A 19,026-nucleotide genomic window follows, 5' to 3' on the forward strand; every position below is an offset into this window, starting at 1 on the left:
TCCACACAGGGCACCGAGGAGTGCCCTGGACCACTGGCTTCCCAGAGATGAGCAGGTGGCAGCCCTGCTGTGTCTTTCATCGCTGGCTTGGGTTGCATTTGTTTTCCTCCGTCTCGAGGAGAGCCCGGTTGGATCATCCAGGTGGGCGGCTCGGATGTGGGGACTCTTGACGGGAGCGTCAGACAAGGCCGGACACCCAGTTCTCTGCCCTCCTCATCAGCCACCTGAGGCTCAGCTCAGAGAGGGGGAACCGGGTCCCCCAGGCGTGCGGCTGGGTCTCACCCGTGGCTGGATTTCCCCAACAGGCTCGCGGCTGCTGATCGCTGGGTGCAAGGGAGGGTGGAGTGCGATTTTGGGGGAGGAGCCCCGCTAAGGCTGCCAGCGGCGTGGGTGCAGTTTCCATCACACCCGCCCAGGCCCTTTGCACTGAAACCGGGGACTCGCGAGGATGGAGGAAGACAAGAGGGACACCCTGCATGTCAGGCACTGTCCCGGGCCTCGGTGACCCCGCGTGGAGGAGCGCGGGGACCTGGCATCTTGCCTGGGTGGCCGTCCACCCTGATAGCCATAAAAGAGATTTAGGGGCAGTGACCGCAAAGACCTTCCCGCAAGGATGCCCTGGGCTTGGACGTTCGGGCTTTCAGGTGTGGGGGCGGCATGGGTGGGTGTGGGAGGGACAGGGGCCCTGGCACCAGGGTGGCTCTGAAGGCCTCAGTGCCTCAGAGACTGGCTCTGCCAGGAAGTGGGGGCCAGGACAGCCCCCCCCCAGGACCCCCAGTGCCCTCGTATGTCCACACTGCCCTCTCAGCACGAGAAGCGGGGTGGGGGGTAGTGACAGTGGTCCCAAGAAGCCCCTGGCCTGGCAGGCTCTCCCACGGGGAGCAGTGCATCCGCTCTGCTGATCAGCAAGGCATCAGGCAGGTAAAGATCTGCTTGCCCTGGGCACGATGCCTGCAGAGGGGACCTGGGCAAAGACGGGCTTTGCCCCTGCAAAACTGGAGATGGGGTTTTTGGGCAATCCTGCAAATCACATTAATATGAGAAAATGGGCCTGGCCCCAGCGATAATAGAATTTCTGAAACTAGAGAAAAACAGTGTATTAAAAATGCAAAGGGAGGGCGGAAGAAAAGGGAGGGAAAATCAAGAGCCAAGGGAATCTTCTTGAGTGTTTTTAAAGAAGCAAATGCGGGTATTTCAGGCAACTACTTAGAACATTTCAAAAGAAATGGTGAATGCTTAAAAACGGAGAGTGAAAAGCGCCCCAGGCAGCCGTCAACCTGGCTGGGACGGAGGCACTGAGCCGGCAGCCTCGAGCGTGTTGCTGGGGGAGCAGCCAGCGGGATGGGAGCTTCAGTGCCCGGGAGGGAGCCCCCTAGATGCTCCAGGAGAGCCAGCCCAGGTGGCGGGTCACCCTCTGCGCTCCCGACTCCAAGACAGGGCGGCACATGTCTAGACTTCCTCTCTGGGTGTCTCTTAGACACTGAGGATGGGGATTCTGCAGGCTGTCTGGTGTCTAAGCGGCCCTCTGCCGTGGCTAGGTGGCCTGGCTGTGGGATGGCCCTGACCTGCGATTTTCAGGGGACACGTGTCATTTTGAGCAATCTCCCGATATCTTTCTTACACGGTCCTCAGGGATGGTAAAGTAAGAGTAAGAGCCGAGATTTTCTCGTCCAAGAACCAGGTGCTGGTATAGGCAGGAAAGTACCTGCCATGTCCCCATCAAATGCTTGAATGCTCCCAGTGACAGGGAGCTCACTGCCTCTCTCTGCTGGGCCAGCTCTCTCTTCCCTGACCTTCAGTTTTCTCTCTACAGTTGGCCCCACTTCCCCTTCACTGGTTGCAGGGAAGGGATCAGAGACAGACCTGCCCTGGAACAGAAAGGAAGCAGAAAGGCTCATGGCTTTACAGTCCTGCTCACAAAGGTCCCCTAGCTTTTCACCCTGAAGGCAGATGGGATCTGGAGGGTGGTGGGGGCGAACAGAGTCTCTGCTGGGGGCCAGGACAGCCCCCCATCCCACGGCACTTGATGGAAGCAAACCTGCTTTCCCCTCCAGGCTCTGTCCACCTCAGCGTATCCCGAGTGCCGGAGCAGGCTTGGGGCCAGCCTTCAGAGATCCTCAGCTCCCCGCGAGCCAGGCCCAGCCAACCTGCGCTCTGCCTACGACCACTGGGAGCAGGTTCATAAAATGCGAAAAATCCCCCTTTCCCTTCACCTCCAGGGAGTTTAATCTTTCCTAATCAATTTAGCAGACTTGCTTGGTTGTAAATGGTAATGATTTGCATTTTTGAGCCTTTTTATCCCTCCTTAAGAAAAAAGATGCCTCCTCTGCCTGCATTCTGGAAGGCCTGAGCTGGGCTGTGAATAGCTCGTTAGCATTCACCCTGGCGCAGATCCAGTGCCAGGCATCCGCTCCCATCACCTGCACGGATCTGAGTGTAGGGGGGCGGTGTGGCCACCCGGCTGACCCTGAGCCCCTGAGAACGCAGTCTGGCCCTCGGGGCTTCAGCCACTGTGCGCCGTGAGGCCCTGCCTTCCTCCAAGGGCCCCAGCTCTCCCCCGGCTGCCTTCTCAGCTCCATTGCTCCCTGTCTGCCGCATCCCATTTTTCTTGTTGTATTTTTCATAAGCGCAAGGCTCAGAAGCCCCGTCCTCCCTGGCATGTTCAGCAGGAAGCAGATTTCTGGAGGGGGGTGGCTTTGGGACTTGAGCTGCCACTGGAGGGGGGTGGCTTTGGGACTTGAGCTGCCACTGGAGGGGGGTGGCTTTGGGACTTGAGCTGCCACTGGAGGGGGGTGGCTTTGGGACTTGAGGTGCCACTGGAGGGGGGTGGCTTTGGGACTTGAGCTGCCACTGGAGGGGGGTGGCTTTGGGACTTGAGCTGCCACTGGAGGGGGTGGCTTTGGGACTTGAGCTGCCACTGGAGGGGGGTGGCTTTGGGACTTGAGCTGCCACTGGAGGGGGGTGGCTTTGGGACTTGAGCTGCCACTGGAGGGGGGTGGCTTTGGGACTTGAGCTGCCACTGGAGGGGGTGGCTTTGGGACTTGAGCTGCCACTGGAGGGGGGTGGCTTTGGGACTTGAGCTGCCACTGGAGGGGGGTGGCTTTGGGACTTGAGCTGCCACTGGAGGGGGTGGCTTTGGGACTTGAGCTGCCACTGGAGGGGGGTGGCTTTGGGACTTGAGCTGCCACTGGAGGGGGGTGGCTTTGGGACTTGAGCTGCCACTGGAGGGGGTGGCGGTGTCCTCTGTCCCCTCTGCAGCCCTGAGGGGGTGAAGGAGGGGGCTCAGACGCAGTCTCAGCATGTTGCCCGGCTGCCCCTTCCCTTCTCGAGGCCCCAGTCAGCCCCCTCAGCCCCCCAGGACCCCTCACCTGGCCAGGCCCTCTCACTCTGGGCCTCCATCACCTGCCGTGGGCCAACTAGAACCTTCCAGAGTCAGCAGACAGGGGTGGGGCAGGGGGAGTGGGCACCTCTTTTCTGCCCGTGGTGCACCCAGCTTTTCTGGGTGGAGCCAGATCTGGCCTCAGCTCATCCCTGCTTTACAGAAGGGGAAACAGAGGCTGTGGATGCGCAAAGCCAGCTTTCCCTGACCCTGCCTGGAAACCCTCCCTGTCTTTTCGTGCTCTGCTGCTTGCTGGGGCAGTCGGGCTTCCCAGGACCCACAGGGGACTGTGGGGGTAGCTTGGTGCCCATCGAGGAAGGCGGAGGCACAGGCAGGCATGGGCTTCGGACTTAGGGAGCGGAAGCCTGGGCCCCCCAGTCGTGCCATCTTCCCAGCCGCTGTCACCTCCCCTGCCAGTGTCACCCAAAGCGGGAAGGAGCCGGCGCCCCAGCTCCTGTCCCCAAGCCCAGAGGCCCCCTGGGTGGCCAAGCAGCTTGCCGTGTTAGCGGGGGGGGGCGGTCCAGGACGCAGGAGCCAACCGAGAGAAGGTGGAGGCTTCCTCGGGAGGCCGCAGAAGAGGGAAGAAAAGGAGCTTCTGATGCACATCATGTCTGCGGAATTGAGTATGACTAATTAATAGATTTTATTCTTAGTAATCTCTTAAGCATTCCATACGTTGGGCCCCACGCCTGAGCTGAGCTTACAAGAGGCCTCATTCGCAAAATGCAAATGACTCGCCTGGCCCTGCTGCCTGCTTTCCTCGCCTTCTCTCTTTCCTTTTTTTTAGGGGAAATTTAAAGGAAAATTGCCATGTAATAGAAAAGAGATTCCAATCACTACATCTAATTACCACGAAGGGTAAACCACTTAACCAAAGAAGTGTCACGGGCTTTTTTTTTTTTCTTTTTTAAACTTGAAACCTGCCTTAAATACCACGAGATACACTCATCAGGGCTGAGGCCACAGAGGTTTGTTCCGGCTAGTTAAGAGGCTGCAAAGGTCAGGTGGGCCGCCCACAAGAGGGAGATTCTAGACAGAAGTGGTGGCCCAGGCCCTGTGTCCTCACTTGCTTCTCGGGGATGGGGGAGGCTGGGCTCCCTGGCACACCTTTTCTTGTTAGGTTACCTGGCTGGCCAGGGGGAACCTGGACCAGGAGGGGATGGGGCTTCAGAGTGGACCCGGCTTCAGGACCCCATCCCTGGCCTGGGGGTGCCGGGAGACAGCTGACCTTTGGAGGCTTGTTCTCAGAAGGGGGCTCTGGAGAGGTGCTGGGATGCTGAGAAAAGATGAGAGGTGGCCCGTGGGGCCTGGCTGGGCTGAGTCTCCACTGCCTCCAGCACTTTTAAACCGGCAGGAGGATGCCTGCAGCAGAACCTGGCTTCCCCTCGGGGTGAGGTGGGGCCCGTGCCCCTGAGTGCAGGAGCTGGGAGGAGGAGACTGATACGTCCTCAGGCCGGGGCGGGGGCGGGGGACCTGGGCCTGCTTTGCACAAGGAGGAGGGTGGTCATCTCCCCGGCCTGGCTTGGAGGGCGCTGCTGGCATAGGCAGGCTCTCAGAGCTGCCGGTACTCCCGTAGCCTCGCTGTGTAGGATCTCCTGCGGTTCCCCAAATGCCTTCCCACTCAGCCTCTAAGGGGATGATCTGACCTCTCAGTTGGCTCTGGGAAAGGAGGACATATGTGGAGGGAGAGCAGGGGAGCCAGCATGTTGGTGGCTGCGATGGGGGTTTGGCAGCCGGGAGGCTGGGCTGGCACACTGGCCAGAGACTGGAGTGGTGCCCTTAGGGAGAAGACCGCATTCAGGGAACAGCAGAGACCTTGAACTTCTGACCCCTGGCCAGTGCCCCTCCTCCTCCTGGACACTGCTTCGGGGGCCCCCTGCCCCTTCCTGAGCCACAGGGAAGGGGCCTGTGTCTGGGGCGGGGGAAGGAGAGGGAGGGCGACCTTCACCCAAATGTGAGATTGACGCTCGGAAGCCTTTCTCTCCTGACTTCATCGTAGGAGAAAACGCTTCAGGTGGGAAAAGGGAAAAAGCTCGAGTCTAGAATGAAATGTGTCAGTGACCCTCGGCCTCTCCCTCAAGCTGGGGGTCGAGGATCCCCGCTCGGTGAGACCATCCTCCCCGCCCGGCGATGAGCGCTGCGCCTCTCATCCACCTCACTCACGCGGCCGTCGGGTCTGTTCCTTTCAACCCTGGCCTCTTCGCTGAGGGGCCAGCGGCCTCTCTTCATGTTGAGCGAGCAGCTGGGCCCCGGGCCTGTCCTCGCAGCCCACTGACTGCTGTTTGTCTTCCTCTTCCTGCCTTTGGCTTTTGTCAGAGCAGTTGAGGTCTTTTGAAAACGCCACGGCCAGGGGCTGGACCCCTTCTCATCCTCTCTGCCCTCAGGCCAGCGCCTCTCCTTTTGATATCGCCCTTCCTGGGTGCAGGACAGCTGGCACCCTGACAAACAGTGACCCCCCAGCTCCCCGAGTGCTGGAACGCCGTGGACATCAGAAACCCAGGCCCCTCTCCTCTGTTCTTCCCAGATTCGCTGTCATTAGTTCATCATCGTTTTAATCTCATGGCTCGCCAAACAGCGCTGTCAGCTGATGAATGATGGCAGCATTGATTCCAGAGGGAGGGGAAAAAAAAAAAAGAAATCTCAACTCTTCTGAGGGCTCCGGTCAGTATCCTTTTGGAGGCTGGCATTTTTAGAGAGATCTGGCCTTCCTTCTCCAGAGCAGAGACCCCAGGGTGGGCACGGCTGAGTGTGTTCTATATTCTTGGAAGGGGGGTTGGGGCTTGGCTGCTGTCTCCTAGGGCTTTTCTGAGAATTGTCATGTCTTTTTCTGGGCTTTGTTTGAGCAGCCATGGAAACCATTAGGTCTAATCAGCTGATATTGGGGAAAAAAAAAAAATCCCTGCACCAATTACCTGTCTTGGAGGAAGCACATTGCACACAAAGTAGCTGTTGATGTGCCTGCGTCTGCGGCACAGGGAGAGAAATGAGGACGCGGGCGGCCAAAAAAGCTCTTCCTGACGTCAGAAAGGAGCTCGGCCCAGCCCCGGCCACCCTGAGATAGGACTGAGCTTAAACACCGCTCGCCCGGAGTCTCCCCAGCCACCCGGCCAGGACAGACATGCCTCCGCCTTTAGGAACGGCACTGTCCCCCACCCCGCTCCCATCCTCAGCACAGTCCACGTACTCAATGGTGTTAGGAGAAAGCAACATCTTCACGACTCTGTTGTCTCAGGACATTGTACGAACTGACCCAAGCAGGACGGTAAGGACTGTATACGTGGCTGTATCTACCCATCTGTATACAGAAACATCCCATCAACATAGACGGGTCGAGAGACGCACCCCCAGGTGGCTGGGAAAGCCACAGCCTCCATGGCGTTCCCGTGATTCCTATGCTGCATGGAATTGAGGAGGGCTCCGGTATAGGAAAAAGGAAGTTTGCTTTTTAACCTACTACACCGTTTTTCAAAGAGTGCCGTGAAAGACACGCTCTTTTCTGCCAATCTGTAAGGGGAGAAGGCATGGAAAGAACCAGGGAAGAGATTTCAGGACAATATCTCCATAGCAAAAGATCCTTTTCTTCCCCTCTCCTTTGTGAGAAGCCTGAAAACCTTCCATCATGTCATCTCTCCAGTGAGCAGCCAGCCGCGAGGGCTGGGTGAAGGGCTTCGTGCCAGCAGCTTCTGAAACGGCTCCTCTGTGACGGCTGTGCGCGGAGCATGAGACGCACAAGTAGTCTCTTCCCAGCTCAGGGGGGAACAAAAAAGCCCCGACCCAACCCTTCCTGCCACATTATTTTCAGTCTTTCCCTCCCCACCTGGCATAATTTGGTATAAATTATGTCTTCAGCAACGTCAAACCTCCCTCCTGCCTTCTATTCTTTAAAAAAAAAAATTTTTTTTTCCCACTGTTGTGTCCTACAAAACTGTCAACCCTCCCCAAACTCTGCTTTCCGCCGGGAAAGTCAGCGTGGAGTTTCTTTGCCTGGTTCCCGTCGGATGGCAGCCAGCTGGTCACAGCGCCGCCGCGGCAGCCGCGCCGGGAGGCAGGGGAGGGGCGCTGCCTCAGGTGTAGGAGTAGTCTATGTCGGGGATGCCCCCGTCGCGATAGCCCCGTGTGGTGCCGTAGCCGATGGTGTGTGTGCCCTTGCAGAGGCTGCTGCCGTTGGAGGGGAAGATGGTGTGGACCACATACTCCTCTTTGGCGCGGTAAGGGTTGATGGGCAGCATCTGCAACCCGGGGCCTCGGATCTCCAAGATGGAGTTATCCTTCTTGGTCCCCGACTCCAGATAGTCATCCTTTTTCCGGCTGCCCCGGTTGTAGGCCCGCTCCCGGGTCAGCAGCTCGCTGGCCCGGTGCACGTACCAGCAGATGGCCCCGAGGACCAGGAAGAGGAAGACAAGGGCCACGGCACCACCGATGATGCCTGCCAGGGGCAGGCCCGCCATGGGGTCGGCGTTCTGCTCCTGGTTGAGGGTGGTGGCGGGGCCGGAGCTGTCGGCCGTCTCCGCCTTGGCGCACACGGGCGTCTCATCAGCCACGTAGGCGTTGCCCGTCTCCATGGTGACCATGCAGATGATGTAGGTGGACTTGGGCTCCAGGGCCGTCAGCAGGTACTCTGTCTTGTCGCCCTGCACTAGGGTCTCCGTGATGGAGCCCACAGCCGGGCTGTGGCCCAGGCGCAGCCAGCTGAGCCTGAAGGAGGAGGCGGGCAGTGAGGCCTTCCACGTGATGCGGATGGAGTCCGCCGTCAGGGGCTTCACGTGGATGGCCAGGGTCTTGGCGCTATCGCCCGTGGCCATGGGGTAGTCGAGGCTGGAGTCAGGGAGGCGCAGCCCTGGCCTCTTGGCCTTGAGGGTGAAGAGAGAGCCCTGGGGCGTGGTGACAGAGCCATGGTCACTGGCGTGCGTGGTCTTGGCAGCAGTGTTGACTGCGCCGCCCTGTGCCCCCGCCTCAAAGCACTCGTCCATCTCGCTGGTGATGTCCTTGATGGCCATGCCCCGGACCTTCTCGGGGCCCTGGCACATGAGGCCGCGCACATTGACCACGGCCGCCCGCGCCTTTACCCAGTCCCGCAGCCACAGGAGGTTACAGCCGCAGAACCAAGGGTTGTTCCGGAGCAGCAGCTGGGCTAGGTTCTCCAGGTCGTCGAACAGGCCACGGGGGAGCGTGGTCAGGTTGTTGTTGGACAGGTCCAGGCGCTCCAGCTCGCGCATCTTGGCCAGCGTGTTGTAGGGCACGTGGCTGATGGCGTTGTCCTGCAGGTACAGCTTCTGCAGGCGGGCGCTGGGCAGGTTGAGGGGCGGGGCGGCCAGTGAGTTGCGCACCAGCGAGAGCTCGGTCAGGTTCTGCAGACGGCTGAAGGTGTCGTCAGCTATGCGCTGGTTGGCCAGCAGGTTGCCATCCAGCACCAGGCGCCGCAGGCTGCTGAGGCCCTTGAAGGCGTGCAGCGGGATGGTGGAGATGCGGTTGTCGTCCAGCCGCAGCTCCTCCAGCGTGCGGGGCAGCCCCGAGGGAATGCTGCTCAGGTGATTCCTGCTCAGGAAGAGCAGCTTGAGCTGCTTGCTGTCAGCGAAGGCGTCCTCCTCGATGCTGACGGTGGACACGGAGTTGTCGTCCAGGTGCAGCTTCTCCAGCAGCGGGATGCGGGCCAGTGAGTCCCGGGCGATGGTGCGCACGTTGTTGTCCTGCAGGTGCAGCTCCCGCAGGGAGCGGGGCAGGTTGACGGGGAACTCGTCCAGGTCGTTCTCGTACAGGTAGATGACCTGCACGTTGACCTTGGTCTTGAGGTCCTGGGGGATGCCGGCGTTGTTGATCTGGTTGTTCTGCAGGTAGAGGGTGGTGGCGTCGTCGGGGATGTCGGCGGGGATGGACGTGAGCCCCCGGTCATTGCAGTAGATGAAGCCGTTGTCGCAGCGGCACACGGAGGGGCACGTGGTGCTGTCGATGACCTCCGTTAGGAAGGCGATGAGCCCGTAGCAGAGGAAAAGCCAGTCCCGCAGGTCCATAGTGGCCGTGGTCATCACGATGGTGGCCGTGACGGTGGCGGCGGGCGTGGTGGTGGCGGTGGCGGCGGCGGTGGGGTGTGCCACCACCATGATGGACGGCTGGCGGAGCTGGGCCCCCCCCCCCGACTTGCAGCCTCTACACCTGCAAGGAGCACAAGACACGTGCGGTGAGAGCGAGCCCGGTGTCCACCCAGCCTGCCGCCAAGGCGCGGCTGCAGGCAGGGCCGCAGGGCAGAGGTCAGGCCTCGAGGCGCACGCCCCCCGGCCCTTCCGAATGCCAAGTTTACATCTCAGGTGCTCGCTCAGGCTGCGGTCAGCCTCTAAGGACATCTGGCTAACGTTAATCTCGAGCAAAGATGCTGCCCGTGAATGAAACAGATGTGGCCTTGGCCTTCTTGGACTGTGACCCTGGGCTGCCCGTGAGGTTGATCTAGTGGGAGCCGGGCTGCAGGTTTGATCTTTTCTGTCAAGATCCCCACACTCGGCCCGTCTTTATGGCTGATGCTGAAAGGCTGGTCGGTGTCGGTGGGATGACTTTGGAGCCCCCATTTCTCATGAAACGGGGAACCCACATCCCTCTCTGGCTCGGAACCAGGCTCTGAAGGGAAAGTTTATTTCCGCAAGGCCTGTGAGCTCAGTGGGGGCGGGGGGGCATCACTAGAACCTGCAAAAAGAATCTGCCAGCGTCGTCACTGGCGAGCAGGGGAAAGTGAGGAGCTTCATCAAATGGTGTTAAAACAACATGTCCTGTTTGTCACTTGTGCATCTTACAGACAGAAGAACGGTGTCAACAGAACCGCCTTCTCGTGTATTTACAGAAACCTCCTTCTAGCAGAGGTGCCCTCCCTACCGCGTTCCATGTAATGTGAGAAACTATTCCTCGCTTTGCCCCCTTCCCAAACCAGAAAACTTTCAGCTCTTTTGAAAAATACATGTATCTGTTTTCTAGCATTTAAAGTCAGGAAACACAATAAGAGGAGGGAGGGGTCCACACTCCGAGGGAATTGTCTGCAAAGTGTAATTTCGGTTTTCACAAATGGAAAAATTGCAGTGTAGATTTTTTTTCTCATATTACTTTACTGTTTGTGGTGGTAAAAAATCAATTAAAGAGAAATTATCTTTCAGCCTCAGTGGGGAAGGTGTGTTCGTGCAGCCAGCAAAGATCTGCTTTATAACTCCAGGTTCACGGGAGCTTTTCGGTGTGAGACATGATGGCCTCAAGCAGTCTGAACCGAGGCCGCAGCCTGAGGGGATGGCCCTGGAGTGCAGAGCAGAATCAGGACCCACTCACTGAATGAGACGGTGGGGACCTCACTCCCATGCCCCAGGGACCCCGTGTCTCCATTTCTCAACCACAGCACATCCTTTTTCCTTCTGTTCTTCTCTGTTCCTCTAGTCTCTATTCCTCTCTGTCCAGCAAACTGCTCGTCACCCTTCGGGACCATGCTCAAAAGCCTCCTCCTCTGCGAGGTCTTCCTGATGCCATATAGAGCTTTCCTCTGCTACATCCATTCATTTGCCCATTCCTCCACCCACCCACCTATTTACTCACCTGTCTATCCATGTACTTGAGCAAACTCTGGGATATAGTGAAGGACAGGGAAGCCTGGTGTGCTGCAGCCCATGGGGTCGCAAAGAGTCAGACACAGCTTAGTGACTGAACAGCAACTATCCATGTACCCACCTGTGCATCCATCCATCCACTCATCTATTTACCCGTCCATCTATCCGTGCACTCAGCCATCCACCCATCCATCCATCCATCCATCCACCCACCCACCCACTCAGGCATCCACCCATCCATCCATCCATCCACCCACCCACTCAGCCATCCACCCATCCATCCATCCATCCACCCACCCACTCAGCCATCCACCCATCCATCCATCCATCCACCCACCCACTCAGCCATCCACCCATCCATCCATCCATCCACCCACCCACTCAGACATCCATCCATCCACCCACCCTCCCACCCACTCACCCATCCACCCACCCACTCACCCATCCACCCACCTACCCATCCATCCACCCATCCACCCATCCACCCATCCATCCATCCACCCAGCCACTCAGCCATCCACCCATCCACCCACCCACCCACTCAGCCAGCCAGCCATCCATCCATCCACCAACCCCCCAACTCAGCCATCCATCTATCCTTCCATCCACCTACCCACTCAGCCACCCATCCATCCATCCATCCATCCATCCACCCACCCACCCACTCAGCCATCCACCCATCCATCCACCCACCCACCCACTCAGCCATCCACCCATCCATCCATCCATCCATCCACCCACCCTCCCACCCAGTCACCCATCCACCCACCCACTCAGCCATCCACCCATCCATCCATCCATCCACCCACCCACTCAGACATCCATCCATCCACCCACCCTCCCACCCACTCACCCATCCACCCACCCACTCAGCCATCCACCCACCTACCCATCCATCCACCCATCCACCCATCCATCCATCCACCCAGCCACTCAGCCATCCACCCATCCATCCATCCATCCATCCACCCACCCACTCAGACATCCATCCATCCACCCACCCTCCCACCCAGTCACCCATCCACCCACCTACCCATCCATCCACCCACCCACCCTTCCACCCATCCATCCACCCATCCACCCATCCACCCATCCATCCATCCACCCATCCACCCAGCCACTCAGCCATCCACCCATCCATCCATCCACCCACCCACCCACTCAGCCATCCACCCATCCATCCATCCACCCACCCACCCACTCAGCCAGCCAGCCATCCATCCATCCACCAACCCCCCAACTCAGCCATCCATCTATCCTTCCATCCACCTACCCACTCAGCCACCCATCCATCCATCCATCCATCCACCCACCCACTCAGCCATCCATCCATCCATCCATCCATCTGTCCACCCACCCACTCAGCCATCCATCCATGGATCTGTCCATCCAGCCATTCAGCATATCTTTCTTGAGCAGCTGCTATGTACCAACCTATGTTCTAGCCACTTGAGATTCTCTTCTAGTTGGATAGTAGCTCACACTATAATAAAGCTCATCTAGAATTTTATGAATATTTAAGTCATTTAATCTTCCCAGCAAATGTCAGGGCCCTGGTTATTCCTATATAACAGATGAAAACACTGAAGCTTGGAGATGTTAAGTTAAGCTGGGCCACTTGAGAAGTGGTGAGGAAGAACCTAGGGGAGGTCTTGACCACTAGGCTTGTGGGCTGCAGGTCAGGCTGTATGGTGCCCAGTGTTTTAAGGTCCCCTGACTAAATTTCGGGTGCTCAAAGGCAGAGACTATGGGCTGTGTGGGCCTGGTGTGACTTGGCACCTGTGACCACCCAAGGACAGAGGGAGCCGGCCAAAGTACTGAGAAAGGCTGGAATGCCTCTGCCCGGCTCGCTGCGGCCCCCTCAGCGCATGCCCCGTTTGCATTACAGAGGCTTTGCCGAGGCTGCTGGCAGATCCAAGGCCTTCTGGAGGAAGCTTGGGCTTTGCCCGTGGCTAACACATTAACTCCACTCCGGGCTTGCTAGTGGAATGAAGCTTTGTCCATGAGGTGGACCCAAGGCAAGGTGAGGGCCTGCCAAGGACACCTGGGTGGAAGCACGTGGGGGTGGGGGAGGGTGCATGAGGTCTGCACGTGGAGTCAGAGAGGGATGAGGTCTTGAGGGCAGAAGGGGGACTGGCGAGACTGTGACCGATGCTCTGGGCCTCTTCCCGGCCGCCCTGCTGGCCTGAGGGGCTGAGGACATTTGCCTGCTCACTCCTGATGTTCCTGTGGAGGTTGTCCCTGGTCTGTGGGTCCTGATCGCACTCACACCCCTGCCCCTGGGCATTTGGAGCTGGTCTGTGCTCACGGTCCTCGGTGAGTTTGGACGGGGCTAACCCAGGCCCTGCCCAACCCCTCACAGGCATGTGTTTGGATCCGTGCCCACCTGTCACATACACATGAGTCCGCTTTACAGCTGAGCAGAGAGGCTGAGGCTCAGAGAAGTGAGGGACCCATCCAAGGTCACAGCCAGCCCAGGTTTCCAGCTGCACCTCTGTCCCTTCCTCGGCGTGGAGCCAGAACCATGAAGGTCAGGGAACCTGGAAGTCCCGTCTCAAGAGGCAGGTACAAGGCAGGTGCTGGGGACAGGGAAGCTCAGGCCCACTCCAGGCCACCTTGCCTCAGTCTCAGTGGTCAGTCTGAGCCCAGGTCCCCAGCATCTGGCCATCCCCAGCATCTGCGCACCCTCCCTGACCTGTCAGCTGCTGAGTTCTGGCACTCAGGAATGCTGGTGGCCCCGGCGCTCAGGGATTCCGGAGCAGTGCCCTGAGCAGGGAGCAGACTTGTTAAGGCCAAAGCCAAGGCCAGACCGCCTTCTCTGGCATGAACATCAGTTCCCCTGCCCGCTCAGCTCATGGCCACAGCCCTCAGCCTCCAGAGGCCCCAGCATCATAATAGAGTCTAAATTGCACCTTTCAGAGATGTCTGATGGATAACCAAGAAGCATTTGGGAGGCAGGGACCCAAGGCCTTTCCGTTCCCCTGTCTTCAGGCCTCATCCATCTTGGCTGAGTCTCCCTAGCCACCCCCTTCCCCCAAGGCCTCCCGATGCTGAGCCCTCTGGCTCCAGGAAGGCACGGTGAGACGTGGAGCGGGGAGGAAGACACCTTGCCCAAGGAGCCCTTTAATTGTCCGGGTGCCACGAGGACTTTTTATTCCCTTGTTCTGTGTTTGACGGTTTATGTGGCCATCAAATTAAACCCGGTAGATAGCTCATCTTTTACAGGGGTCACTTGTCATCGTTGCGAGAATCTCGCAGACTTCAGTGTGGTGTGAGTTACGACTTGCCGGCACCGTGACTGACAGCAGGCTCCTTGGCGTGCAGTGGAGGTGGGGGAGGGGATGGCTCGGACTAGGGGCATCCAGACCTCCGCTAGCCCAGGGCTGACCCGGGGCATCGTCCTCAGCATCCTCCCATCAGCTGCTAGCGCCTGCCGTCTCGGACAGAGAAGCCTCGGTTCGGGTTCTGCCACTTCCAGGCCGTGAGATCTTGAGCAAGTTACCTGCCCTCTCTGAGCTTTAGTTTCCACATCTACAAATGGAGTCAAGTTCCTCTTAGCGGAGGGACTCACTACTGAGCATCCAGTGAGGTAGTACATGGCAAAGTACCCCCACAGACGTGCAGCCTGTGTGTCCCGATGCCTGAAGTTTAAAAGCTGCTCTGAGTGTAAGCAAACTCCGGGAGATGGTGAGGGACAGGGAAGCCTGGCATGCCGCAGTCCATGCTGTAGCAACTGTTGTTCAGATACCACATAGTGACTGAACAACAACAATTATTCTCTGACTGCCCCAGGCACACCGGTTTAGCCTCTGTGTTAACTGTCTGTCTCTTTTCTCTGCAATCCAGAGGCCCCTTCTTCACTCCCTTGCCCCCGCCGTGCTCCAGGGTAGACTGGGAACAGGTAGGCCAGGCTGCTTCCTGACACAGACTTCCTGTCAGTTGCCGTGATGCTGGGCCTCCCAGACTCACACTGTGCATCCTCAGCCCGGCCTTCCCACCCTGCAAGCTGGAGTGGAAACACTGACCCCAAGCCTGCTCTCTCCCCCTTGTGCTGCCTCTGGGCCTTTGCACGTGCTGTTCCTGCTTCTTAAACACCAACACGCGTCCCCTACTCAAGCCTCGCCAGGTCCGCTTCCACTCACCCCCTTGCCCCCAGGCCTCGGCTTGGGCACCTGCTCCGTGAAGCCTCCCCTGATTGTGTCTGGCTCTGCCTCCCACACCCACTCGACTGGTGGTGCAGAGTAATGTCTTTAAACACGTGCCATCTGGCTGGAGGCACCTCCCAGGTGGAGACCCCTGGTTTCTTGGTGTCTTTCCCTGTTTTCTTTCCCAAACCTCATGAAACTGGGGCCACCGGAGGCCCAGGGCCCTCTAGGGGGTCTTCCTGGGGAGACAGTGATGGCAGCATGTGGGCGAGGGAGCTGCGGGACCCCAGGCCCGGCACAGGCCCTGGCATGCTGGATGGGACACAGCACCCAGGCTCCTGGGACGGGGGCATAGTTAGACATGAGCACACTGCCGGGCTGAGCAGTGGTGGGGGTCATTTCTGGAGGGAGCTGGGGGTCTCAGGCAGGAGAAGTAACTCTGGATAGGGCTCCCCCTGCCTCCCAGCCTGGCCTTCCTTCCTGTTTGCCAGTGAAGGCTGTCCACGTGGGCACGTGCTGAGGCTGGGTCCACCACAGTGCCAGGCTTAGTCCCCATCCCCACTTTAGGAACCAGAGAGTTCCAGGTGGCCCTGACCCCAAGAAGGAGGTGTGTGGACTAGGGGCTGGGAGGGCACACCAGGGCTAGGTTGCAGTATGACCTTGGACCTCAACTGTGTGACCTGCAGCAATACTCTCTGGGCCTCGGGTGGCTGAGAACCCCACCCTCTGGGAAGACGATGAGGAGGGCCTGGCACAGGCCTGGAGGGTTTGGAAAGAAGGGCCGCCCCATCCTGGCCCTGGGAGGGACCCCACGGTCCTCCTATGACCTACTTAGGGGGATTGCCTCCAGTCTTGGCTGAGCTTCAGAGAGGTGGAGGGCAGACCCCGGGGTCGGGGGGCAAGGGGGCCACAGCTCAGACAGAAGGAAGCCCCTCCCCCTCCCCCTTCATGTGCCCCCTCCCAGCCCCTCCCTTCAGCAAGAACAATTCACCATGTTTTCCCTAAACCTTGCCAGGCCCTCAGGTCCTTACTGGCAGAGCAGGGCCTGAGGCAGGAGAGGTGGGCAGGGCAGACTGGGGGGTGGAAGCAGTTTCTTGGCTCCGGAAGGACCTCTACCCCACAGGAAGCCGTGATCTCCCCACTGGGGAGGCTGGGAGCTCCGCCAAAGCAGCGTCACCCCCATACCTGTGATGTGTCCTCAGTAAACCTTAGTATAAATTAACGCGGGATCCTGCATTTTTCTCCCCCACCTCTCTGGGCTCAGCTGCAAGCATCATGGAGGGAAGAGGGCCTAGAGGCAGGGCGGCCACCCTCTCCCTGAGGATGCCCTGCCTCGGCTCAGTCCAGGCCCCACAGACGGAACGTGGCCTTGGGTCTCAGGCATTCATCTGTAAAATGGGACCATAAACTGCCCTGGGTTCTTGTGAGGATAAACTACTGAAACAGAGGGCCTGCTGTGGGTCGAGGACACGTGAACTGTGGGCAGAAGGGGGACTCAGGACCACTCCTGCTCAGGCCGGTCTAGGCCCACCTGAGGCCTCTTCTTCAGGCAGGGGGCTGGGAACCCTGACCTCCAGGCCCTTCCAACCCTGCACGGCTCAACTTTGCCCCTGACCTCGGCTAATGGTGCCAGCTGAGAACTTGTAACACGTCGGGGGAAGGGGTGGGATTCTTTTAAAACCTAAAGTTAATTATTTTTCTAATTTCATGCGGCATGCATTATGCATCAGTTGTTATCACTGGCAGTGATTACCGACAGGTATGCAAATCCACTCAAAATGTACCTCGAGTTCACCTCACCGCGTGGGCTGACTGGGCGGCACGGGGCGGTGTGGTGTCCTGAACTTCAGAGGATACAAACTGCTTTAAAAAACAAGACTTTAAAATTGTGTCTTAGAGGTTAATTATATTGATAACAGTGTTCGATATTAAACTATTCAGGGCCAGGAGGGGGTGGGGGATGAAAGGAAACACGTGTAATTTTGTTTCCTTCTCTGCATTATTTAATAAGATGTTCCTGCACCTAATATTTCTGTCTGTCTGTGTGCGTTTTTAGTAAAACCGCCCAGACTGAGGCGTAATTCCTTGGGGAAGGAAAAAAGGAAAGGTTGGGATTTTTTAGAAGGTAGGAAAGGGGCCTGAGGCCTGTCATTCTGGGAAGTGGGGGGCAGCCCAAAGAACAGGGCAGGGGCCTTAGGTCTGCATTGCTGGGTTTCTCAGCAGCCAGTGGGATCCTGGCAGCCAGGGGCCGGAAAAGGAGCCAGATGACCTGGGAAGACTGGGAAGGGTGATGTTTACTGATAATAAGGCAGAGGCTTGGGTGGGGATTGGACCGCCCCTAGGAGGTGAGTGGGATCCCCCATATGCAGGCCCTGTTCTCAGGGAGACCCCTCCCCTGCCCCACTCGTTTGTCACAAGTTGACCGTCAACCCCTCCCACTATGGCGTAAACTCCTGTAAGTCAGAATATGTTCCATCTTGTCCATTGGCCTAGTGAGTATACAGCCTGGCACGGGAGTGTTCATAAACACCTGTTCAATGAATGAATGGGGATGCCAAAGGGAAGCCCCAGAATCTGAAATGCAGGACAGGGCAGTAGGAGAGATGGGAGAGGCTGGCCTGCTGTCAGCCCCACAACCCTGGGAGGTAATAATGGACAGATGCTCTCACCCCAGCTTCCCAGGTGGCACTAGAGGTAAAGAACCCGCCTGCCAGTGCAGGAGACATAAGAGACGCGGGTTCCATCCCCGGGACAGGAAGATCCCCTGGGGGAGGGCGTGGCAACCCACTCTATTATTCTTGCCTGGAGAATCCCATGGACAGAGGAGCCTGGTGGGCTGTAGTCCATAGGGTCACAAAGAAGTGACTATGACAGAAGCGACTTAGCACGCCCTCACCACGGCTGCCCAGAGGGGCAAAGGGCCTGGTCCGATTGTGCAGCAGGTGGTGGAAGAGCTGGACACAAACTCGGGCCTTCCTTTCCCAGGTGTCTTCCCTGCCCCTCTCAGCTGCCCAGCGCGGCCACCCCAGGCTGAGGGGGCAAGCCTAGGGAAAACCCCTGGATGTGTCCTCTCGTCTCCCCTGACCTGAGGTGGCCCACCTGGCCCTGTCTGACTGCAGGTTTGCTTCCAGGCGTAGAGGCTGGCCCTGCTTTCTTAGAGATGGCCCCCTCCCTCCCACTCCTACAGATATACACAAGGGTGGAACTCAGCTCAGGACTCTGGATTCGGGGAGGTAGAGGACCTGGGAAAAACTGAGTCCCAGAGAGGAGAAGGGGTGGCTCCAGGGCAGAGAGAACCCTCTAGCAGCCGTGGACAGCCTTCTCCCTTGCCTATAAACCTCTGGCCCCTTCACTGAACTCCCAAACCCTTTCCCATTGGGTTGGCATGGAATGGATGATGGTGGACAGTGTCCAACTCAAGCAGGGTCTAATGGGGGCTGCCTCTCGCACTAGGGCCACCCCTCTAGCCCTCTGGGGTTAGTCCCATGGATAGCAGTAGCACAAACTCCTCTCCCTTCCAGCTGGTCACAGCCCTGCGGAGCCCCCGACCCCACTGCACAAAGGGGAGCACGCTCAGGGAGGGGAAGGGACATCCCCAAGGTCACACTGCTCCCAGCTCCAACCAACCTCTGTCTGGCCCCACAGCCCAGTAAGTTGGTCTTTCCTCTCCTGCCATGCATGGGATGGAGCCAGGCCAGCTCAGAGCAGATGGGGTGCAGGCCTGCTGCTGCCCCACTCCGGCTTGGCCTCGGCCCCAGGAATTACCCCCTGGTCTCTCCTAGGGGATAGGAGGCGAACAGGGACCAGTGACGGGGTGGTACCTCGGGATGGGGGACAGGAGGCAGGCTGGGCAGGGGCCGAGCGCAGGCTCCAGCGAGCTCACGACGCCTCACGCCCTGCTGCCGGGCTGGCGCGCCTTTATAATAAATAA

At 58.6% G+C, this 19,026-nt stretch overlaps 2 protein-coding genes across 4 annotated transcripts in view; one reads left to right on the forward strand and one right to left on the reverse strand.

Moving 5' to 3' along the window:
• Window positions 1–19,026, forward strand: part of MACROD1 (mono-ADP ribosylhydrolase 1) — a 155,190-nt gene that overhangs the window by 34,802 nt on the left and 101,362 nt on the right. The gene's annotated exons all lie outside the window — the stretch shown is intronic.
• Window positions 7,444–9,477, reverse strand: FLRT1 (fibronectin leucine rich transmembrane protein 1). The gene has a single exon (XM_068978995.1). It carries the CDS (start codon window positions 9,475–9,477, stop codon window positions 7,444–7,446), a length of 2,034 nt encoding a protein of 677 aa, XP_068835096.1.

This window comes from Capricornis sumatraensis, chromosome 8, assembly GCF_032405125.1.
Source record: "Capricornis sumatraensis isolate serow.1 chromosome 8, serow.2, whole genome shotgun sequence".
In the NCBI taxonomy this organism is placed as follows: domain Eukaryota; kingdom Metazoa; phylum Chordata; class Mammalia; order Artiodactyla; family Bovidae; genus Capricornis; species Capricornis sumatraensis.